Source organism: Thunnus albacares, chromosome 8 (assembly GCF_914725855.1).
Source record: "Thunnus albacares chromosome 8, fThuAlb1.1, whole genome shotgun sequence".
Taxonomy (NCBI): domain Eukaryota; kingdom Metazoa; phylum Chordata; class Actinopteri; order Scombriformes; family Scombridae; genus Thunnus; species Thunnus albacares.
Window position 1 is genome coordinate 25,188,690 of NC_058113.1, and position 25,693 is coordinate 25,214,382.

At 41.1% G+C, this 25,693-nt stretch overlaps 1 protein-coding gene across 2 annotated transcripts in view; it reads left to right on the forward strand.

Moving 5' to 3' along the window:
- Positions 1-24,161, forward strand: part of LOC122987511 (protein argonaute-3) — a 42,387-nt gene extending 18,226 nt beyond the window's left edge. The window contains exons 2-19 of one of the 2 annotated variants that reach the window (XM_044359414.1): positions 716-887; positions 1,155-1,275; positions 1,546-1,754; positions 3,805-3,941; positions 6,764-6,898; positions 7,062-7,149; positions 8,033-8,180; positions 8,426-8,545; positions 10,356-10,499; positions 11,408-11,541; positions 12,406-12,590; positions 13,061-13,220; positions 13,455-13,545; positions 13,746-13,940; positions 14,074-14,208; positions 14,782-14,883; positions 15,535-15,734; positions 15,872-24,161. In XM_044359414.1, coding sequence (XP_044215349.1) covers positions 716-887; positions 1,155-1,275; positions 1,546-1,754; positions 3,805-3,941; positions 6,764-6,898; positions 7,062-7,149; positions 8,033-8,180; positions 8,426-8,545; positions 10,356-10,499; positions 11,408-11,541; positions 12,406-12,590; positions 13,061-13,220; positions 13,455-13,545; positions 13,746-13,940; positions 14,074-14,208; positions 14,782-14,883; positions 15,535-15,734; positions 15,872-15,980 — 2,585 coding nt within the window. In that variant the 3' untranslated portion in view covers positions 15,981-24,161. The remainder of the gene's footprint in view (positions 1-715; positions 888-1,154; positions 1,276-1,545; positions 1,755-3,804; positions 3,942-6,763; positions 6,899-7,061; positions 7,150-8,032; positions 8,181-8,425; positions 8,546-10,355; positions 10,500-11,407; positions 11,542-12,405; positions 12,591-13,060; positions 13,221-13,454; positions 13,546-13,745; positions 13,941-14,073; positions 14,209-14,781; positions 14,884-15,534; positions 15,735-15,871) is intronic. The other variant, XM_044359415.1, reaches the window with a different exon arrangement.
- The last annotated feature ends 1,532 nt before the right edge of the window (positions 24,162-25,693 follow it).

Here is a 25,693-nt window from a genome sequence, read left to right on the forward strand (position 1 = left end):
AATGTCAAAGTCGGATGTGTTTGTTGTCGGTGTTTCCCCCCCCCACAGTAGCACTGAAGTTACTATGACTTTTGGAATTTCACTGTCTTTCCACCATCAGGCTCTTGTTATCTTGTTACAGTCTTGTTATTTACTGCATGTGTGTCGGACATGTGCAGCATTGTTCCATTTTATCTTTTGTGTAACGTCAGTTTCCTTTTCTTGTTTTTTCAATGCCAATACTGATATTGTAGGGTTAAAAAAAAAAAACTGATAATGATAATCAGTTAGTGTTCCCTTCATACATAAACACAAACAAATTGTTTTGGCAGAGGATATCTCAAATTTACGTTTAAAATTTTTGTGACAAAGATCTACTAAGGCAGGATATCATAACTCAACAGTACATTTTGAACAGTAAAAGATCTGAAAATGGAATTATAAAGAACTCTGAATGGACCCCAGACACAATAAAATGTATTTTGAATAAAATTGTGAAAGTTATGAAATGTAATGTTTATCGATTGTTTACATTTTTGCATATCTGCCAATAAATACCATATCTGTGATATGGTAGGATCTGTCAATAATGTCAGCATGTTAATGTGTCAGCTGAGCTATACATATCTGTTTAATATAACATGATCTGTAATATTGTTCAGTGTGTTTTAATGTATGCACTGCACACTTTCTCTGATTCCCCTAACGTATCCTCTATTCATTGTTTTCCTCGCAGGAGCCGTTGGGGCCCAGTCCCTGTTCTCCATGCCTCGGCGGCCTGGCTATGGCACCATGGGGAAGCCCATCAAGCTGTTGGCCAACTGCTTCCAGGTGGACATCCCCAAGATGGATGTCTACCTCTACGAGGTGGACATCAAGCCTGACAAGTGCCCACGGCGAGTCAACAGGTAGGATGGACTCTCTGGCCACTATTTTTATTTTCAGCTGCATCTTTCTCATACGGTTCCTATTATATAATTCCCATTTACAAAACATTTAGCTGTTGTCTAAATGTGCACACACAGTGTTTTGCTAAGGGATGAATATCTGTTGATAGAGACCATACAGCTCACTGATGATGTGATGTTTTAACACGTTGATTTTTTTTTCTTTAATTATGTACGGTGTAACTGAACATTACTTTGTGTGTGTGTGTGTGTGTCTGTGTCGTGCAGGGAGGTGGTGGACTCCATGGTGCAGCACTTTAAGGTGACAATCTTTGGGGATCGCAGGCCAGTCTACGATGGGAAGAGGAGCCTGTACACAGCCAACCCACTGCCTGTGGCACCCACAGGGGTGAGCCGGAAAAAAGATTTAGACACACACAAATGCAAACACACAAAACAAAAAAAAGACTGTTTGTTCTACATACACGCACACAGACACACAATCTCAACAGCTCACCATCACATGAACCGAAAATGCTGTAAAAAAAAAAAAAAAAAAAAAAAAAAAGCAAAACAAACACATACACACTTCTGTTGCATACACAAATATACAACTAACCTCCACTGAATGATTTAACATTCTCTGTGCCGCCTGCCCTCTTCTTGTTGTCTCCCACAGGTGGACCTGGACGTCACTCTACCAGGTGAGGGAGGGAAAGATCGCCCCTTCAAAGTTTCCATCAAGTTCGTGTCTCTGGTCAGCTGGCACATGCTCCACGAGGTGCTGACTGGCCGCAGCATGCCTGAGCCCCTAGAGCTGGACAAACCCATCAGCACCAACCCTGTACATGCAGTGGACGTGGTGCTGCGACACCTGCCATCCATGAAGTGAGTTGCTTGTTGTTGTTTTTTTCCTGCCTTTTTCATAAAGGTTAAGACTTCTGGGTCCACTCTTGTAACTATAGCTGTAGGCTTATGTGTTTTATTGTTATTAATAGATCATTAGTAATTATTTTAGTGTATTCACCATCATCAATATAAAAGGATCATAACACTGACATGTGCCGCTTTCGCACACCCTGCTATTACTGAAATTGTTTAGGGAGATCCCATAACATACTTTTCATATCACACAGACTAAAAAGCAACCAATTTGTGATGCATGTCCCGAACTATTATTCAATTCAATTCAATTTTATTTATATAGCGCCAAATCATAACAAAAGTTATCTCAGGGGACTTTTCACAGGTGTAGACCATACTCTTTAATTTACAGAGACCAAACAATTCCCCTATGAGCAAGCACTTGGCGACAGCGGCAAGGAAAAAACTCCCCTTTTAATGAGAAGAAACCTTAAGTAGCGTCAGCAGTATTATGCTTTAATTTATTTTACTGTTCCTGTTTTCAAGTATTGGTAAGCAGAGTGAACTTTTGTTTCATTCTTTAAAGAAGAAATGGTCTTTTAACACGTCTTTAATCCTCTATCAAGTGGGATAGTGTCACAAAGGGACAGCACATTTATCCTCGCCTGCTCCTCCCAGCTCCCATCTTCAGTCACCAAATAAAAAGCTAAAATATAAAAAAAAAAATCAAACACATTGTAAGAAACAATCCCTCTGATACTCGTAGTAAATACCATATATTTGTTTTGGCATACTGGCACCAATATCAGCAACTCTGATCCCAACGGAAATCAAACACAGCTTATATGAGATCACGCACAGTGCCATACTTCACCTCATCCCATCTTCCACTCGATATCACTTTCCTAAGCCCCGGCAAGAGCACAGTCCAACACCAGTTCCTTTAATGAAAATCTTTTTTTCAAAGCATTATTAAAGAGCGGTTGCATCGACACCTTTCATTCGGCTCTGTTCGCAGGGGCCCGCTATTACATTAGCATCATGACACATTGTCATGTCCAGGATTCAGCAAGAAAAATGTTCCCTTTGTACAATTATTAATGTGCCTCCCGGGCAACATAAGAAGAGGTCGATAGGTCCGGGCGATGACACCACCACCCCCCACCCCACATTACTGTTGTAGTTTCAGGACATATTGAAGAGCAGCTGAACGTGACACTGTATAAACACATATTGACCCGCATTATCAATTCAGGATGTGTCAACTAATCTTACATTTCCTGTCATCTCCTGCGCCCTTTCATACTTACCCTATGTTCTCATCCTTTTCTCTTTTTTTTTTTTTTTTTTTTATGCCTCTACACCGGTGACGGCCGTTTGTCCGTCCCATTCTCTTGAACACGATATCTCAGGACAGGAACAGATCTTTGTGGTCAAAAGTCAAGGTCACTGTGACCTCACATCCGTCCCGTCCTCTTGTGACGCAATATCTCAGGAACACCTAGAGGGAGTGTCATTACATCTGGCACGAACGTCCACTTGGACTCAAGGATGAACTGATTAGAATTTGGCGGACAAAGATCAAGGTCGCTGTAACCTCACAAAACACGTTTTTGGCCATAATTCAACAATTATTACGCTAATTATGACGACGTTTCACACAAATTTCTAATAGGAGGAAATGATGAAGTGATTTTTTTCCCGCCATTATTCAATGCCGTAACTGAGGAACAGAAGGGGAGATTATGACCATATTTCACATTTGGTCGGATACTGAATTGGTGACACTAATCTTGGGTGCCCACCTTGAAACTGTGGTGATTGTATAGATCTTCTGTGCTGAGGGGTTGAAGATGTGTGTGAAGCATCCACGTTTTAGTAGTAGTAGTTAATACCTTTGATTAAATTCATTCAAAGTTTTTACTACAAATATTATGAGTCTGAACAGACATAGATGTAAAATGTAACTCGAGCGGTTGGCAGAGGCATACGACCACGAGGCGGTATTTCTCTTTCCTTTATTCTCATTGCTCTCTTCTTGTGATCTTTATAATTTATACTTTTCTCCATCTAGGTACACTCCTGTGGGTCGCTCCTTCTTCTCTGCTCCAGAGGGTTATGACCATCCCCTTGGAGGTGGAAGGGAGGTGTGGTTTGGCTTCCACCAATCTGTGCGCCCCGCCATGTGGAAGATGATGCTTAATATTGATGGTAAGAACCAAATTCTTACTTTGATTTTGCTGCAATGGCTTCTCAGAACTATATTATTGCCCCAGAGCTTCAACAATGTAAATACCTGTCTCATACACAGAACAATGTTCGCTAATACAGCAGTCCATATTTTAAAATATTCATAAAAGCGCAAGATTCACGTTGTTTTCTTTGTAGTCAATCTTTGTTTTAAATATAAAAAATTCAACTGTTCTCCTGTACAGTCGCACAGAAATTGTTTTCTCTGTTCCTCTGTCACAGCTGCGGAAATGAGATTTTAATAATTAAACAGATAGATTAGAATGACACGGAACCTCCATGATACAAGTTATTTTTAGAGATTTGTGCGTGATCAATTTGCTTTCAGTGATGTGATGTTTGAGGAAACGTAATCGCTGTAGTTAAGATAAATGTAACCTGGCAATTTCACACTCATGAGAATGTTGTTTCATTGGAATAGCTATTTCATCGAACAAGGTCTACAGAATACTATCAAGGCTTTTTTTTTATCATTACTGAGGCTGGAGCTGTAGTACGGGGCCAGATAGCCAGATATTTTTTTCAATGAAGCAGTGCAGCTTCTGTGCGCTTGAGATTGAATTACCAGAGACCAGACAAAGAAGCTGCTTTACTTAATATTTTGGTCATTTTCCTGATATGAAACACAAAACCACTAGCTGCTGTTGCTTATAATTGCGGACGAATGAGTTTAGGTTGACTTGGTGATGGCGTTGATCCTCCTCTGACATTGCAGGTTTGTTAGTTGTGGAGCAGCAGATTTAATTTAACAGAATAAAGCCAGTTCTGCCGACTGAGAACCAGTTACTTGGAAAAGCATGGAGCAGCTCAAGATCTAGTTTGGTAATAGGTTCCAGCACTGGCTCCAAAAACTCAGTTTGATGATCTGGAATAGTACAGTACAAAGGCAATCTGATGTTATTTGAGGAAAATATGTGTCAGAAAGGGTGGTGGAGAATGTGTTTTGCCACATGAACACTGCAGGAGGTTGTTGGAGACCACGTCTCTGGAGAGGAACTTGGATGAAGTTGGGTTCTTGGCTGGTTGGGAACTGAGTAGTCGGTTGCTGTGGAGACAGAGGGAAGCTTGTGTGTGTGTGTGTGTGTGGTCATGCCTGCATGATTGAGACTGGGATCAGGAGGGTAGCTGTGTGGAGCGTTTCCTTAAGACAGCTTTTGTTTGGCGCTAAGTGCTTGAAGTCTCTGACTCTATTTGAATCTCTCCCTCTCTACGCTTTCAGTCTCTCTTTGTCTCATTTTCCCGCCCTCTCATCCTTGGAAATCAATTGGGCGCTTCAAGTCTCTCTACTCTCCACCAACAAACTAGAACTCCAACTGTGTATCTTTTTTGAGTGCCAAAAAAAAGATATGCTATCGGATGGCACATTATGTTTTCCTCCCTCATTTATATAGAAGCTCATTTTAAAACACTGGAAAAAAACAGAGGTCCCTACTTTGTAGACATGGGAGGAATTGATGATATTATTTGACCATAGAAAAGACATTGTCTGAAGATGGCAATTCAGTGAGGTATTAAAGTACATTTGCGATGCCCTATAAGATCCAAAAAGAACTTTGGCAGAGCTGGGAAGGGGGGAAAATCAAACTCTTAATTGTAGCAAAGCATTTATTTTCTAACTCTTCTACATGCCATTGTGTACTAGTATGACATGAAAATGGCTTAAGACAACTGTCAAGCCATATTTAATGACATGTGCATGAAGGCAACAAACACTGCCTCCTGCACTTGGCATCATGGGTGAAGAAAAACACTTCTACCAAATAATTGTAATCACACAGAAATGAGACCTTTTTCAATTTTACATTTACATGAATGACTCAGACACTTCTCAACAGAGAGAAATCCAAACACAATGCGTGGGGAGGACAGTTACGAGCGATGTCACTTCCTGTGCCGCTGGTGAAAGGCTCTCATGTCTCATGGGGCAAACCAGAGGTGTAAGAGTGTGTGTGCACAATGCAGTTATCTGCCTTCTGGTTATACGTCACTCATGGATGTGCGCTCGCAGAGCTTCCGTCAAACACACCGTCAGAGACAGGTTCCTTACATCACAGCAGCTGAGCCACCACACTCTCTCCATCTGTCTGTGTCCATTTTTGGATTTCTTTGGATCTCGCTTTGTTTTTTTTTTGTCGTACGTGTTCTTGTTTCTCTCTTATGTCATCTGTCCTGTTGTGCAGTCACACCTATAATATTTAAATGTCTCAGTGCCACGGAGTGTACACAACAGACCAAACTAACAGTAGAGAAATGTCAGTGTTGAAAATCAGAATGACAATATTAGGTAGATATATTGCAAACAGGTTCCGTGTTCCTACTATGTTTATTCAAGCACTGCGACCGACTACACAAACATAAGCCTCTAAGAACTTCATAATAATAAGAACACATATTCCAGATATGTTACAGTTAATTTGGTATTCATGCATTAGCTTTGCTTGAAGCTGTGTGTCAGTTGAAATTTCAAAGTAACCATTTTTAGGTTATGAATGAATTGTAAACTAGTGAAAAGTGTTTTTGTTTGTTTGTTTGTTTGTTTATTTCCCCCTCACAGTCTGGCTCTTGTAAAATGCTAAAGAAAATCTGATGTGAAGCCCATTAGTCTATAATGCCAGACAGAAATCATAAAACATTTAACATTTCTGTTCAGTTTTTTTTTTTTTTTACCATGCTATTTAAAGGTTTAACTATGATGTATCTGCAACCATTTGTATAACATATAGTACATCACATGTAAATCATTTAGTTTTTTAATTGACTCTTGTTCTTGCTTTATCTTGCAGTATCTGCCACTGCCTTCTACAAGGCCCAACCTGTCATCCAGTTCATGTGTGAAGTGCTGGACATCCACAACATAGATGAGCAGCCTCGCCCCCTCACAGACTCACACCGGGTCAAATTCACCAAAGAAATCAAAGGTAAAGAGTGCGTCGGTGAGAACACGCCGCATGTGAGAAAGAAAGCGTTATGTCGGTTATTATGTAAGAGTTTGAGTGGAAAAGAGGGAGAGCGCGCATGTCGCAACAATTCACACACAGACGCGTTCTTAATGCTACTTTAACATTTGATATTGTTCACCAGGTTTGAAGGTTGAGGTGACGCACTGTGGAACAATGCGGAGGAAGTACCGTGTCTGCAATGTGACCCGTCGGCCTGCCAGCCATCAAACGTGAGTCAGCCTCTGGGCGGGCGAGGGAACAGGAGATTCTGGGCGGAGTGGGAGGGGGGGGATGTGACGGGGGCGGGGTGCACGGACCACTGAGGATGTGATCACCAAATCACTACCAAACAATAATAATGGCTGACTCATCTCTCAGCCATGGCCTCACCATTAGTCATCAATTAGTGAAGTAGCAGTTTTAGTGCAGTGTTTTTATCCTTTTAAATGGCTCCATATGGCCATCAAAAAGAACGGCCCATACCTATGGGAATGTAGCGTTTAGCAGTATGCTATTAGAATACTATATGCTAAACTATATTAAATCATGTAGTGATTGTGAGGTTTGATGGAGGAGATGGCTATTAACTAAGAGTTATTATTGCATGCTCTGGCTATGATTTTATTTAAAAAGTCAATCATCTATCTACAATCTATTTGTTTACATTAAGTAATCCAGTAGTCCCTTACTGATTCCATGTCTTAAAGGGGCTATATGTATACCTTCCCTACCCTGTAATTATTGGTTAGTCTGTTTCTGCTCTGCTGTCACTGACATACATACGGTCACAACATACTGCTGTGCCACAAGTTAGAAGCTGTGATGTATTGTTCCAGTCCATTTACCCCCAGTCTGACCCATTTTACGTTGTGTATGTGCCACACAGTAAACATTTAGTGCTAGACAATTCAATAGCTTTGCGTTAAGAACAAAACAGCCTTGCAGCAAAATATAGATCGGACTGATTTAGCTTGATACTAGCCGATGTCGATCAATTAAAATATGCTTTGATCAGCTATAATACAGTGTTTATAGATTAGCTATGGACATCCTAATAGTGCTAAATGCCCTCGGTGGAATAGGTTTTGACACAAGATGCTCTTTTCTCTGCAGGTTCCCTCTACAGTTGGAGAATGGTCAGACTGTAGAGCGTACTGTAGCCCAGTACTTCAGGGAGAAGTACAACCTGCAGCTTAAGTACCCACATTTGCCCTGTCTACAGGTGGGCCAGGAGCAAAAGCATACCTACTTGCCCCTGGAGGTGAGAGAAAACTAGCTGATATTCTTCTTTGTTATGGGGTGTCACATCATATTGTGCTACAAGTACAATGAAATTTGCAATGTATGATCTACTGGGCAGCTCCCAGCTGTGCCTGTTGTATTGTCTATATAAATATGAAGCAGGGCAACTGCTCAAGTGTGTGCAGAAAATCTTTTCCCTGGCTCAAATGATCAAAATTGCATGTTCAGCCTTTTGTTTAAGCTTTTGCCTTTGTTTCCTCGCAGGTGTGTAACATTGTAGCTGGTCAACGGTGCATCAAGAAGCTGACAGATAATCAGACCTCCACTATGATCAAAGCCACAGCTCGCTCTGCACCTGACAGGCAGGAGGAGATCAGCAGGCTGGTGAGTTCTGGAGACACCTGCTGAATCCAGGTCTTCTCTGTTACTCTGACAGACAAGCTGTTTGAAATCACATTGAGTGGCAACTGTTGATCAGTAGGTTTTGTTTTAATACTGCAGTAGCCAAATATCACTTAAACATTAACGGACTATAAATTCAAGGCTGTAATAATTATTTAATTGCATACCTGACAAACATTTTTTCAATTTTTTGAATGAGCATGCGCTTGAAAGGTGCTAACAGTAATTATCCTCTCAGGTGAAGGCATCGAAGGGCAGATTTGATTGCGTGGATATTAGGCATAACCCTCAGTGCCTTTTGATGTGCTGTAAGAACCTTATAGATGGTCAGCTTTTGCTTTGTGGTCTCTCCATCCAAGCACAGACAACGTTGTATGAGCTCGAAGTCTGCCTGTGCATCATATCCTTCCTAACTTGCATCTTATCTTGAATTAACCTCTGGAGGAGAGCGGATCCATTTTCATGCATATTTACTGTTGCATATTTAGATAAATAGCCTACAACTACATGGATGCAGTGAGTCCTTGTTGCATAATCTGTCATAACTATACTCTTATTATTTCAGTTATATTATCTGAAACTGAAAATACTGACAATAAATTCTTACAGTTCACCTTTTGACAACAGAGATCATTTTTGTCATAATGTAAACTGGATTTTTCGTGTTTGACTCACTATATGAAAATCTGTAATAAGGAAACAACACAAAATTTTACTTTGAGGACAAAATCAAATGGAAAACGGCTGTATTTCCATTTTTAAAACGTTGTTACAAACATTGATAATTAAAAAAAAGCCCTGTTTTTCATTTTCCGATCTTCATTTCAGAAGAGGAAATCGATTGAGACGAATGTACACGGATTCAAATAGCTTGTTTTGTACCCACCTCTGCCAGATTCTCATTTTATATTGTTAACAGAGGCATGTCTGTGTGCTTATCCATCGCATTTGGCAATTACAAGGCAGGCCTACCAAGGGTCAACAAAATGCCAGAGTCGTAAGGGCTTTAATGTGTTTGATGCTGCTACCGTGTCTGCAGCTTTGTCTCTGGCCACGATCACATTAGCAGCGCACATTTAGTACCTGTTGTTACCATATTAAACCACGTCTCTCCCTATCTCTTCACTCAGGAGCAAAATGACTGGACTTGCTCACAGGAAATCATTGTAGACATCACTATGTGGCGTTTTCATTTAGATACACCATTGCTTGACACTGCTCGGTGTGGGTGGAACATCAGAGGTTCAGAAGGCAGTAAAGGACAGAACAAGCAGATAAGCTGGAACAATATAATAAACTCCATAATACATTTTTAGCTGCGGTTACAGTCATTTTGAAATTGGGTGCTGCCACCTGACATTTTTTGGCATGCCACCAATTTCCCTTCCATTTTTTTGTCTGTCTACCATAGGTGACTATAAAATCATGAAAATGCTATAAAATTTGAATTGGAAAACAGAAAAAGCATCCAGAGGCATAACAGAAAACTGATACCCATACATACACCAGAAAATATCGAAAGCAATGCCTTGTTAGGATAACAAGCATAGACGTAAGGGCTATCTGTCAATGATGGCACTTGGCACAGAGGCAAGCGCTGTAAAGATCACATTTTTTATGCAAGGCCCCACTAAACCACTGCTGCACTTTGGCTCCATTTAAAGGGGAATCAGAGCTGTGTCCAAATATGCTGATTTTTGAAATGATCTTCGCTAGTAATTCACAACAACTCATTGAAGAAAACGTTCTATATGTACAATTAACCTTTTTTTCTCTTTTTTTTTCCTCGCAGGTGCGCAGTGCCAACTACGAGGCAGACCCCTTTGTGCAGGAATTCCAGTTCAAGGTGCGCGACGAGATGGCCCACGTGACGGGGCGAGTGCTACCCGCCCCCATGCTGCAGTACGGCGGCAGGGTGAGCACAGAGCACTTTATGGTACCCTTCCTTTAAATCACGCCCATTCTCTCTGTTTGTCTGACACGCTGTCCCCTTCCTCAGCCTTTACTCCACCGTCTTTAAAGGGGAACTAACTCACTGGCTTCCGTTTGTACTTCATGGTGTCTTTTTTGCTTATTTTTTTTTTTGTGGTTGAGTCTTGATAGTGCAAATTTTTATCCCTCTGCCGCAGAGGTTATATTTGAACAAACCTCAGGAAATTTCCAAATCATGTTTGGATAAAGTATTTGAGACGGCGGATCATATGGGCAGATATAACCAAAAACTTTGCAAGCATTCGCCTAAAAATAATTTTCCTTATTGAAGTCAAGAGGTAGGTTGAAGAGGTTTCGAAAAAATGGGATAAAGAAGAAACTTATTGAGACTGAACCACATTGTTGATTAACATCTGTCTGTCTGTCTCCTCTGTCTTCTATTTTAAAAGGTGAGGAGACATATTGTACATTTGGGTGTGTGTATTATTGAAAACTACGACGTTATTATGCACACGACGTTGTGCGCCATACACACGCCTAATTACATCTTTCATACTGTAGATTGTATCACACTAGCTTCACAATAAAATACAAGGTGGTCACAAAACTTGATATTTCTTCTTCTGATATGAAAGTTAAATGTTTCTCTGGTGAGAACGAAGACTTTTGGCACATGCATGTTTCTTGGAGTGAATCGTTTTTTTTTTCTGTGTGTGTCTATTTCTGTACAAAAACGAATGTTAATACATTTTGGTGTGGCTGAAGAGTGTATGTTGGGTTCTATGGGTTCTCAGAAAGTGTGTGTTTGTAATCGTGTGCCTGTTCGAACGCGAGTCCGCGTGAAAAGAATGAATGCGAGTGTTTGCCCACATAATCGTGAGTACATGTGGTGAGACTGCAATGTTGTTTCAGAACCGCACTGTAGCCACGCCCAGCCATGGGGTGTGGGACATGAGGGGGAAGCAGTTCCACACCGGGGTGGAGATCAAGATGTGGGCCATCGCCTGCTTCGCCACACAGAGACAGTGTCGAGAAGAAATCCTCAAGTGAGATCCTTCGCTAATGTGTTTTATTTCCTGTCTCAGAGATTCTGTTGATGCTTTGTGCACAGTGATGATGCTCATTCAATGTTAATTAAGTATATTTATGAAAAAAATGAAATAACTTGGTAGACATTTTTCTATTAAAACCGTATCTATTTCACCTTCCTCATTCATTTGTAATGGTTTTAGAGGAATCATTTATATATTTTTGTCTCCATAAACTGTAAACTGGCATGAATTAATCATTTCTGTTGCAAATGATTACTAATCTCTTATCTCAGCAGTGTGAAGACGGCCATGGCCGTGGTGATGTTTTATATTTGTTCTTTAGTAGTTGATACCAGAGGAATGGTGCAGATTAATAGAAAAATACATTAAATATGTCAGAGTTAGATGAAAGGATAGATATCATCTGTAGTCTCTGGCCAGATGTCAAAAACTTACCCTAAAAACTCACCCTGTGCTGCATTGCAGTTATTTAAAAAAGAAAAAACACTGGAAAATGGAAAAATACAGTGATACTGCTATTCAAGAGACACAACACTACAAACAAACACTTCACAACTTTATTATAGACTGTAAGTTTTATTTTTTTATTTTATTGATTGTAGGAGAAAAACAAATATAAATGGTGATAAATGGTTAAAGAGATACATAAAAATAATAAAATGGAAAACATTTAAACTAATAAACTAATGTCAACATCTCCAATATAAACACACAGTGTTTTATGTTGTGCAGAGAAGATTTAGCAGCGTCCATTCTTATTTTTTTCAAAGCTGAACCACAGGAGGTACAAGCTTCCAGTTTTTCTATCACCATTCTTCCTGACTGTTTACCCTTCGCTCCCTTTCCTTCCTTGTTTAGGGGTTTCACAGACCAGCTACGTAAGATCTCTAAGGATGCCGGGATGCCCATCCAGGGCCAGCCATGTTTCTGTAAATACGCCCAGGGAGCGGACAGCGTGGAGCCCATGTTCAGACACCTGAAGAACACCTACGCTGGACTGCAGCTCATCATCGTCATTCTGCCGGGAAAAACCCCTGTCTATGGTTAGAAAACTGCTTAAAAATACATATTATATAAGAGTCCAGATATATTTTTGTGGTTAAGACTGTGAGGAAACATTAATGATTACTATTCTGGCAAGTGCTGGTGCAATATTTTGTCTTCTTTAGTTTCCTAAATGTATATCAATGAAGGAATCATTTCTAGTAGTTTTCTGCACACTCTAGGAAAAAATAATCTTTCAGTTGTATTTTATACTTTTTATTGTTTGGATATTTTTCTCAGAGTGTGAGTCCTGAAATCCTAAAGTGCTTACATGTAGAATTGCTCTCCTATCTATTTATAATTAACTATGATTGAATTCTTGTGACGGTTACTTGTGAATGAGATTACTGATCATTGCAGAAATATTGTTCATGGCCAAATGAGTTGAATAGAATTCCACTGCTTTCCTGAGTCTCTGTGTTAACGGCTAGTGTTTGATGATTGCTTTTTTTTTTTTAACCACCCATAGCGGAGGTAAAGCGTGTGGGAGACACCCTCTTGGGCATGGCCACACAGTGCGTTCAGGTTAAGAACGTGGTGAAGACGTCGCCTCAGACGCTCTCCAACCTCTGCCTCAAGATCAATGTGAAACTGGGAGGCATCAACAACATCCTGGTGCCTCACCAACGGTCAGTCATGCTCCTCCTCTCCTTATACACAGAAACGTTGCATTAATGTTTTTTTGGCTTATAATAGTTCAACTATTATTCTAAAATGTTCGTGTCCGACTATTTGTCACACGTACATGAATCTGTCCGACATTTGTGCAGAACACACACATTGTATCATACATGGAGACACTGTTATACATTATGATGTAACTCAATATTAATTCCCGTCTTTGTTTATGTCTCGATCAACAGACCATCAGTGTTTCAGCAGCCGGTTATCTTCTTGGGAGCAGATGTTACACATCCACCTGCTGGAGATGGAAAGAAGCCTTCAATTGCAGCAGTGAGTTCCTCTTTCATTTTCCACCTGATTTGTTGGATGAACTTTTTTAACTTTTTTGTTACTGTATCTGACATCACAACTAGCATTTCAAGCTGATATCTCATCTTTCTGTCACCCTCCAGCACGTCTGCGTCTCCTCTCGAATCCGTCATTATACCTTCTCACTCATGCTCCATCTGTTTCTCCCCTCTCTCACCCAGGTGGTAGGCAGTATGGATGCCCACCCTAGCAGGTACTGTGCCACTGTGCGGGTCCAGAGGCCCAGGCAAGAGGTTATCCAGGACCTGGCCTCCATGGTGAGGGAGCTGCTCATCCAGTTCTACAAGTCAACTCGCTACAAACCCACCAGGATCATCTTCTACAGGGATGGAGTTTCAGAAGGCCAGTTCAGACAGGTCAGTTCCCAGTTTCTTTCAGGTTTTTCAGTATTTTAACCATGAAGTTAATGTTATTGGTTGTCTAATAGAGAAACACAGGGAGTAGTTTTTATAAATATTTCATGTTGAATATTTTTCTCTTCCTCCTCAGGTGCTGTATTATGAGCTGCTGGCTATCCGTGAGGCCTGTATCAGCCTGGAGAAGGAGTACCAGCCAGGCATCACCTACATCGTTGTGCAAAAACGCCACCATACACGCCTCTTCTGTGCCGACCGCAACGAGAGAGTGAGTCCCTTAACACACACACACACATGCTTGACACAGCCATGGTACCCATTAAAGTCAGTACAGTGTGTTATGTTTTAGTCCATATTCTTAATTATGCTCTCTGCCAGCACGTTAAGTACTCGGAGTGGGCCTCCTTATTTACCTTTTGTTGTCAGTTGGACTGTTCACCCTCCTAACCCCCGTAATTACATTCGATTAAAGCATTAGGGCCCAATACAAACCGAGAGCTCTGGAGTGGCACTCAAGGCCCCCCGGAGTAAGACCATGTAACAACCTTGTTTTTAGTGCAGGCACTCCCGTACAGAGCCTTAAGCTCTCTGGAGCATTAGGCTTTTAATCGGTTGGTTGGGAAGCACTTGGTAAACCTTTGCCTCGGTCAGTCCATCAACTAGTCCCTTTATCAGCAATTAGAATTTTTACTTCCTTGCTTTGAAAGCTTTGTTTTCTGCCGCTCCGTGTGTCTTCCATTTTCCGTTCTATTTGTTTTTGTCACGATGATGAAAAGTGAGGAAGAAAGATAACAATGAAAGGGAATTCGGGGCTAACTAACCTCAACTCTCCTTTCGTCAGGTTGGACGTAGTGGAAACATTCCTGCTGGTACTACCGTGGATACGGACATCACACATCCCTACGAGTTTGACTTTTACCTCTGCAGTCACGCTGGAATACAGGTCAGACCAACCTCTGTCTTCTCTGTCAACTCCGCTGCCTTTTCAGAAGTATTGCACCACACTCTAATCTGTTGCATCGCCGCACATAGATAGTGACAGGATTCAGAAATAAAATGCCAACAAGAGAAAAGAGGAAATACTCCATGGTTTTTTTTAATTTTTATTTTTCATTTTTTTTGTAATTATGTACCCAAATTAGAAACTGGAGACTTTTTTTTTGCATATTCATTTTCAGCTTAAAAGCTTGAAAAGTTTACTGAAAGGTATGATGAGATTTTATTGTTGCTGGTAATAACTTTGCAGAGCCAGATTCTGCAACACACTTACCCACCAGTTCACACCTTCAACTCCTAAATTGCCTATGGGCTGTTGTTATTCTTGAAACTGTAATGGTATGTATACAATGGTGTACATTATAGTTGGTTTGTGGTGCTGATAGCACCCCTATAATAGTAAAATATCTGTTCTTCAAATATTTATTGTTCGACTGTTTTTACGACTTGTTTTATGTCTGAGTGTAGTGTAGTAGATTATGTGAGCTGACCAAAGCCAATTCCTATAGGTTATGTTGAATTGGCACTGGTGTATTGAATAGTCAATCCCTATCGAATGATCATAATACAAATGTGTTCTTTGATTTTCTTCTCCCAGGGCACCAGTCGGCCTTCCCACTACCATGTACTGTGGGATGACAATTGTTTTACCGCTGACGAGTTCCAGCTGCTCACCTACCAGTTGTGCCACACCTATGTACGCTGCACCCGCTCAGTCTCCATCCCCGCGCCAGCCTACTATGCCCACCTGGTGGCCTTCCGTGCCCGCTACCATCTGGTGGACAAAGAACATGACAGGTGGGGAAGGAAGAGATATGTTCGGATTGCATTTGTCATTCATTATTTGTAGTGTGCTCCTCTTTTTCCTGGCCTGCATTCCATTATTGTTTGTCGTTTGTCCATCATAACAGATCCTCTCCTCTCTCACTCTGTAGCGCTGAGGGCAGCCACGTGTCTGGTCAGAGTAACGGTCGGGACCCCCAGGCACTGGCCAAAGCTGTTCAGATTCACCATGACACCCTGAGGACCATGTACTTCGCCTGAGCTACACCAACCCTCCCCAAACCATTGCCACCCTTAACACACATCAACACACAGACACAACCATGCACGCCTGGCTTGCCAGTCAAGGAGTCCTTATAGGTGCAAGTCTCCCCCCCTCCGCCCCCCGCTCCCCCTTCCCACACACACACAAACACACACACACACACACTGACACACACACACACACACACACGCCTAGTCAATCCGGACCTGACACTGTGCAGAGGAAAGCAGGGAGGAAGAAGGGGAGGAGGCACCCCCACACTGGACTGAGGATGCAAACGCTGCTTTAAAAATAAGAGAGGAACTCAGCACTATTATGCAATATTAAACCAGCCAACTAGTTTATTTCCACCCTTATCAGGCCCCCTTTTCATCGCCCCTCTTATCTGTTTTTCCCATCTGTCTCCTTTCCTTGTGGCCTAGTGGGGTGTTTTCCTTGTTTGTTTTGACTTTTCCCTTCCTAATGTCTACACTGCAGTTTGGCACAGTCTCTCTTTATAGTCTACGAAATCTGCTCCTCTGCCATCTACAGTACCTCAAGTCAGTTTGAGCAGCAGCACTTTTACATTCTGTCAGTTTTACTGTAGTTTTTTTTCGTTGTTTCTCCCCAGTGTTTGAAACGAGGGGGAGCAGAGAAGGAAGGGTCAGATTCTGGAGTTGTTAAGTGGTGTTTTGATTTGATTTCTGAATATTGTTATTTCATTGGACCTCACGTCCTCCCAGTTGCCACTTATTTTTCCTAAATTCCTCTTGTTTCCTTTCTTATTCTGTCACTTTTCACTAGTATGTGAAATCACCAGTACTTTGTATGGAGCGACTTGTTCTTTTTGAGCACACTGCCACCTGTTGGCTACGAGGTATAAATGCCCCCTTATAGTCACTACAAGGAGTTGTTGCCTGTAAGGTTTCAGATCAGTTTTGATTTATCTTAAGAAGTCAACTGTCACATTTAAACAGGGGCACAGTTTATATTGGCTGATATATCAATTGCTCAATTGCAGCCATCTATGGATTTTATTTAAAGTATAACACTGTTATTTTATTCTGGTTGTTATTTTTCTTCTACATTATGTGAAACATTTTATGATTCTAACTTTTTTTTTTTTTTTTTTTTTTTTTTTAATCATTTAAGCTTATGTTTTTAATCTTAGCAATGGTCATGCATTCATTTCCCTCAGTGCTTTATCTCACATTTCCATCCCTTGTGTTTGAAATGGTGGGTAAATAGAGATCACGTCGATGGTTTCCTCTAGTGCAATAATCAGCTGAACGAAGGGAAGAGGATTTTAGGGGACATAAACGACTCAAAAGAACGGTTACATTTCATTTGGAAGTGAATGTCCTCGGGAAAGGAGAAAAGTTTGCCACTTGCAAGGCACTTTTATGTATTTCTCCTCTGTGAGATGATTGATCAGCATGTTCTATGAATTTGCCCTTGCTGTTGGGCAAAAATGGTGCAACTGCAGTTTTGGTGATTTTTCATGTTTTTACTTGAACTGAAGGATTTTATGCGCCTCTGTGGTTTGAGAATACTTTATCATCAATGGGCATAATCTCAAAATTCCTGATCATCAGTTTGCTAATGAGGCTGATTTTCTTAATTCCTAAGACTGACCCATTTTGGAGATCAAAGCTTTTCACCTGATGACAGCAAAGTGAAGTACAAAGGCCATAAAGAGGTAGTATTCAAGTGCCTGGTGGAAGTGTTTAATGGTCAAAAGCTGCATAACTTATTATGGGGATCCTGTTTCAGTGGGTAAAAGAATCATAGCATATTCCAGCGAATGGGCAGCATATTATAGGTTAAAGTTTGTTTTTTTTTTGGCATTTTTGCCTTTATTGGACAGTGGGCAGCGAAGAGGCGGACAGGAAACAAGGGGAGGGAAAGATGCATATGAAATGAGACAAAGGTCCCTGGCTGGAACCGAACCAGGGATGTTGCAGTTATGTGGCATGCACAATGACCATTCGGCTACCAGGGCACTCCAGCATAAGATAGTTTAAAGCAAGAAAGTTTCACCCGATGCCTCTTATTCGTCTCAACACCTGTCCACTGACTTTTCTATACATCTCATTGAAATCATCCTAAGATCAATGTATTTATTATGTTTGCCTACACAGCAGTGTTAGCTGTTGGCTTTGCTTAGGAGCAGCAATCAAGCAAAGCAGGTTGAGTTGTCTTTTGCTTAATCTTCACCATACATGGATCCAGCTGCTACAGTGTGTGTACCTAACGGGCCAGGTTCATGGGCACGGGGTCAGCCTAATCATAAAGTGATTCTTTCAATAAACTGTTTGTTTCAGTAGAAGTCCGGGACTAGTCTTATTCCTGTCCATGTAACCAGCCCAAAGTAAAAGTTGAGGCCAGCTTCAGAACAAAGCTGAGGAGTCAAGTGGATGACAACATTTGTACCAGAACTACAGCTGACTGTTGATTAGTACTATGAAATGTGTGTCTGGATTGCAGTCACCACTTCGCTCCTCTGTGCTGCTGACGGATCTGAAGCTCGTCTAGGGGGGGTTGGGGGGTGTGTTTTTAAAAGTTATCTGCACTAAAAGAAGCATGTGTTTCGGGACTGAACACAGGCGTGGTGCTACTCTGTCTGAATTAGAATCTGAAGCTGAACTTCTCTGAGACTCTTTTACGAGTTGGTGGGTAGGTTAGAAAAACGGTAAACCTCACTCGCTGAGGGACACGGGAGGGTCCCACTGCTATGGTTGGCGCAGGAGCTCTAGATTAAGGATTTCACTCGGTAGTTGTGGTCACCATTGAGAACCAGTAAACGGTACAGTGGCGGACGTTCGAAGGCAGGGGCTGCCTCTTGGACAGCGAGGTATAATGTTAGGGTCCTGCACCGGCTGATGCATTCGACTACCTTTCATAGGCTAGCCTTCCAGTGTGGAAGCCTCATGATTTCACTAGTGTCTGAAAGCCTTTTTAAAAGCCAGATCAAAAGTATATTTGTACATTTTAAATTATGTAATGCACACCACTTATTTTTGCTAACAGAAAAAAATAATGTAGTCTAATTATTAATCTTAGTAATAAATGTATCATGATAAGTAACGGTTAAAAAGGTATAATAACAAAGTTTTATTATTGCAATAGACTGTCACTGTATAACGTATAGTGTATGTGTGAACAGTGGTGGGGTTGTTGAAACTAGTAACGTGTGTTTGGACTGTCATACTGTTATTGATAGGAATGTGGACTTAAACCGCCTCTTGCTTTGATGTTTGGAAAAAAAAAAAAAAAACTGCAAGATGTTGAATGCTTATTTCTCTCCTTTATTTTCCTCTAGATGTTCATACAGTCGGAGGTTTGTCGTAGAGGAAAGAATCTTGAAAGAGAAAATATTACATACTGTATGTGAACACCGAAAGGCTTTGTATTGAGATACTACATCCCTATTGTGACGACATATAGTAGAGTAGAAGTGGAGTCGATTGACATCTTGAGCAGAGTTTCCGCTCTCAAATGTTCTTGGGTTTTTCTTCAACTGGTGCTGATGCCTGCTCCTTATCAAGGGGGGAGAGTGAAAAGGAACGGGCAAGTGGTTTGGAAAGTGTTGTTGATCCATTTCAAGGATGAGTGTGATCCAAGTATAATGTAACAAGTGGTAGTAGTTCTCCATTCCTTTGTGTTAAAGCCTGAGGGGGGGGGGGGGGGGGGGGATTTACACCGGATTGCAACCTCTGTTGCTTTCTTCTCCTCTCTGCACCCGAGCCACTTTGCGCGCTCACAAATACAAAGAGTTAGCCTCCCGGTAAATCTGCGGTGTGACAAAGCCTGTAATCTTATTGTTGCTCTCTTTCCCCCCCCCCCCCCCCCCCCCCCCGCTCCCGACCATTTACTCCCTGTGCCAGAGGACTACATTCCACGGCCGCACAATCCCATCCGATCCCCCTGGGAGGCGTAAGAAAGATTAGAGCTGAAGGACAATAGTGAGGTCTGGTCAGTAAGATATAGTGGGTTCCCTGATTCATTCAAGCATGTGCGATTCAGGAGGACTCAAGGCTGATAATTGATAGCTTTGTGAGTATGCGGCAGGTTATGTTGGAGGTTGAACAAGTCTGGAGGTTGTTTGCCAGAATTAGAATCCATTTCTAACTCGCTATCTCTGCTGTCTGTAATGGATGTTAAGTTTGTGTGTAAACTACACTCTTGAGGGCAGTTGAACACATGTTTACATAGCAGATGTGTTTGCCTCGCTTACAGCTGAAATGTCATCAGCTCTGCTTCGCAAATATTAGCTAGTAGAGAAGTGACCTAACATGGGCAAGACCATTTGGGCCTGTGGAAGTGAACACTTGAAGGGATTACAATGACATTATTCAATTTGCCTATTTTTCTTCAACAGACATTTGTGTCACATGGCAGTGAAAAGTCTCGTTTGTCCTTCCAGTTCTATTAAAATTACTTGTTAGATTTGATTGAAATAAAATGGTATACTCGGCTCGTAGCTTGCAGCTAGCTGTGGCCTTTGGCGCTCAATTAGGACTGCTACGACAGAGAGATCTTTCGGTGGAAGCTGAAGAACAAACATTTTACCTACAAAGAAAAATGGTGAAGAAAAATAGCCAAATTAACTTTGAAAAAGGTCAGTGTCTCCCTTTTTTAAATGGAAGTGAAGGTGTATTCCATTTTGAGTAATCGATCAATATCTCTCCGATTTTGGTTGCTCTCTATTTGCAGTGGAAGGTAGCAATGGAGTGAGGAAAAAAAAAAAGTCCACAGAAAGTGCCTTTCCTCTTGATGGTGCTGTAAATTGAAAGATAAAAATGTAAAATCAAAGAAACAGAATCTCCTTTTCAAGAACACATTGCAATGCAGGAACGGCTGCATTTTACACACACTTACACTCACTGTACGTGTTTGTTTTTTAGAGATGGCAATGCAAACTCGTGTTTCATGTATTTAGACATTAAGCCTACATAGAAATAGAATATATGCCAAGTATATGGTTGTGGTTGAGCTTTTGCTTACTAGTGCATTTAGTGTCTTGGACCAATGGTGTCGTTGGTACAGTGGAATGTGCGTGTGGACGGGTGGGTGGGTGGTTTGGGGGGGGGGGGTGGTTGGGGTCATAGTTGACACTAGCGCGGTGTGACACAGCCCAGCCCACGAATGACAAACATAGCACAGCACTTTAGAGACTGCCACTCTCACTCAGACACATAGCCAAGAGGTTTCAATCTCTGTCCCTCCAGTCCCCTTCTTCCTTCCTGAGCGGGAGGAGGAGAGGATCCAAACCTCAGTGCAAACGAGGAGTCGAAGGGATGTGTGTTACCAAACGAAGCAGTCTGTCATTAAAAAGTGTGCCTCATGCTCTTGTGACTTTGTTGCTGGCTCGGTTGAGTCAGCCTCGGGTGGTTGTTTTTTTTTTTTTTCCCTCTGAAACCACCACTTGACACTTTGTTACAGCTAGGGCTGGGTGTCAAAAAATGATATCAGTACCTTCCAGATTTTTGGCACCAAAATTTTGAAGCATCCCAAAGTTGGAAAAAAACAAACAAAAAAAAAAAGTGGTCCAGAACTTTTTACAATAGATTCTTGCACTGAGGAATCAAGGTTTTCTTCTTGAAGGGCATTTTTACTAAGGAAATTGACATACGTAGAATCTAAAAGGCAGAAAAATAATAATTAAGTCTGTTGCACAGTGAAGTATGCTTTCATTCAAGTGTCATTTTTCCAGCACGTATAGAGGTGAAATTAACAGAACCAGTGTCAGTATTGAAACTTTCCTTGCGATGCCCAGCCCTAGTAGCAGCCCATGGCATTCTCTCATCTTAGTGCAATGCCCTGCCATGTGTCTTGTCCCTAATGGAGGGAATGTGTGCCCAGCAGTATCCCTGTCTTGAGCCGGTAGGGTGTCGACTGAAAACTAAGGGTGGTCTGTAGTTCTGTGGGTACCTTTTCAGTCCAGGGGGTGAAATCTTTCTATTACAAGAGATCTCAAAAACACTGCACCTCACTTACCTTGGTATGCTGCATATGTTATACTACATGAAAGAAAACTGCAAATTGCTTTTATTATGACATATAATGCTTGAGTAATGCCTGATTGCGATATTCTTATACAGTAACTATTTTAGAGTCAGAAGAAGTATAACTGTAAAAATATTCTCTGTTTTGTCTTAACACTTATCCGATTTTTGAAAAATTGTTCTTGAGCCGACTTTTGTTTTGTTGTCCTATTTAAATGTGTTGTTCTTTAAATATATATATGAAATATATATATGCGGAATATTTTATGGTGTATTTATTGAGAGTGCGTTTAAGCGGCTGGAGTCTCCGCATCATATTGCAGCATGGTGGGGGCGGAGCCAGGAGGACGAGGCCTTAGCCCCTCCCCCTCCATGTTGACGCCTTATTCTCCTACACGCAAGCACAACAATATGGAGGGGGGTGCGAGGTGGAGGAAAGGGAAGAGGTGGATTTGACCCGTTACAGAGCCCCGAGTCAGGTTCTGGTGGATATTTACAGGTCAACTCTCCCTTCTTCTTCCTTTTCTTAATATTACTTACCCTCCACTCTTCTTTTTTACCACCTGAGAAGGTCAAATGCCAACCCCCACATGTTGCAGCTCATCTCTGACGAAGGGAACCATTTCTGAACCACACTGACTTAAGTGTCGAATAGCTGACTTTTTTTCATCCCAAGCTGCTAATTGGTACGTTAGCCATGTCAATTCCCCGAGCCAGTAAAGGGCAGGTGGGAGAGCATAAAAGAAAAAAAGGCGGGGGAAGGAAGGAAGGAAAGATATCGGAAAGGCAGAATTCTATGGATTATGGTGAATATTTTAGCGTAGGCATTGCATCTTTCCTCTTAAAGTATCTCCTGTCAAATTATATTTTTTTCCTTGTGCCAGAGCAGCATTTTACAGCAGGAACAGGTCTCATTCCACAAGAAAAGACATGCCTCAGCCTTAAGTGCGTTCTTACATAATCGTGAGATTTATATGTGACTTTTGAAATGCCTGCGTTGGGTGGCCTACCAAGAAAACAAGCCTACGTACTTGATCTGCCCTGATTCCCCAACCGGCATCCTCATCTCTTCTCATTTCTCATGTAAACCACTGACATTGCTACAGAACTTGGTGAACTCTGATGTACGAATAAGTGTAAGCTTTTAAAAAATTGCTCTGTCCCGTTTGTACTGATGTCAGATCAGAAACCAGGTCCGGGTCAAACTGCATTTGGAAACATTTCTTGGCGTTTGTTTCAACCTGCACATCAGATGAGCAGTGCTTACTGCCAGTTCAGATATCATCGTATACATTCTGAATGACATGAAACGTGCTAATTTGACTTTTATACACTTTCCTGTCTTTGTTATTGGGTATCATTTTATTGTCGTCTAAGAACAATATTTTCAAACACAGTTTGACCCGGGCCGCACAGGAACCAGGAGGTTCCCCAGAGTGCTGGATAACAGAGACCTGTGCCTGTATAATGAACCAAGGATGAATTGTGTTGTGTTATTGCTGTTATTTTCTTTTCTTTTCTTTTTTTTTTTTTTTTTTTAAATTTCTGTTGGTTGTCCCCCACCTCAACTGAGGATCAGAGACATGGAGCTTTTGAGTGTTGTCAATCCTGTTCCAAAGCAAATAGGCCCTCTGCCCTTTTTAAACCAAATCATTTTGGTTTAACAGACGTTTACTGTAATGTTTACTCCCATGGCTTTTAGATGGTAACCTGTTTTCATCCCATTAGCATTCCAATAATGACTTGGAACCAAATATTGCAAAAGAGATTAGGCTCCTGATGCCGTTTTCCCTTGTATACACACTGGTTTTGAAGGTAGATATGTGACCGTGGCCAAGGATTTCAAACATTTTATGTGTACACTGATTGTTCAGATTGTCATAATTTTTTTCAATGTAGCATCAATCGTATTTCTAACTAAAGATCATGGGCTCTGATACCTCCTGAGTGAGGCACCAGCAAACGGATGTATACGTTGAACAGTGAACCTTCGCCACCAGATGATCCATGTCTCAGTCTCTCTATATGTTGCAAAGGCTCTGTTGTACCAACAGCTCTATTCCTTTCAGTTTTAAATGTCTCTTTTTTTTTTGTAACTCTCTCTTTATAGATTGTTGGCCTTTTAGTGTTGCTTTGCTTCAGTTTGAAGTGTATCTTTGACTAATACTTGCAATAAAAAGCTTTGCTTTACCTTGGTAAGATGTCATACATGTGTGAAAAGTGAAACTGAGAAATAAAGTAGCAACACATTTATTTAGGAACGTAGATTATGAATGCACTGAGTAGCAGCAGAAATGTGTATGCCTTTAACAGTAGCTACAGCAAGGATATTGATCAAGTAGTAGTTTTGTTATACCCAATATTGATCATACTGATTAATACAATATAAATGCATATCAGTCAGATATCAGTTCTGCAATAATGATCAAATAATCAGAGACCTGACTATTGATTTTTTTTAGTGTGATGGTGTTTTACCCAATGTGAAATATGTACAGCTAAAGAAATACATTTACAAACCTTTGCTTACATTTATATCAAGCTTTTAAAGCAGAAGGCTAACAGGAAGGCTCATGGCCAGGATTTTAGAAATCACAAGGTCCAAAAGTTATCTTAATTTTTGTTTATTATTTAGACTTCTCATATTGTATGTTTTCAGTGAACTGCCCTGTTATACTTTCTGTAATTTTTATTTCCAAACATTAAGGTTTAAAAGCTATTTCAAAGCCTTCTCCACACTGCCGGGAATACAATTCTGGAGGAGAAATGCTCAAGGCTTTATTTAAGATCCCACAGGTTTACTTTAGATTGGAGTCTAGAGACTCAGTGCACACTCCAACCCCTAATCTCTCTCTCTCTCTCTCACACACACACAGTCATGTTTCCATCACCTCAGAGGACATTATATTGACTTATCCTAACCTTAACCACAACCACTACTTGCCTAACCCTTACCCTAACCATAACCCACAAACTTACCTTAATTTTAAACCAAGTCTAAACCTTAAAATTAATTATTTACGTTAAGGGGACTTGCTTCTTGTCCCCATAGGGGTGTTGAGTCCCCACAACATGAGGAATACCTGGTGCACACACACACACACACATACACTACTGCATGCAGACCACATCCAAGCAGGCACCCAGTGAGAGTAGTCAGTAAATGTTCAGCACCAACCAACAACAACCAAACTGACACACTTGTTGTTCCCACTAACGAGCTGAAGTGTTGATGGTGTGATACCTGGGCCAGGGAGAGGTAGAAGGGGGGCAGCAGCTACGGTTGTGAAAGAGAGGGACTTTTCTAAAAAAAGACTATCAAGCTTCTCTACACAGCCATGGCAAACATACAAAGGTGAATCCACTTATTCTCTCTCTTCGGACAGTGCCGGTGTGTACCCTGATTGATTGACATCTCCCTCTCCAGATAGTTTGTTGCATCTGTTAGAGTAGGACAAATTACACCTTTATTAGTACATAAAATTTGATCTCACATAATTCCCAACATAGTTCCCACAATGTCAAACAAATAACTGAAAATATCTGTGTGGGTCTTTTAAAATTTGCCTGGGAGGGAATATAGGATAATAATGTTTAAATAATTGAAACCCCCTAAAAATCTTTTTTTTTTATAGGGCACAGATTTTTATTAGCAACATGTCAAATTTATTTGGCTCAAAAGGCTGAAGAGCAGGATGTTTTTAGCATGACCCGGATCATTT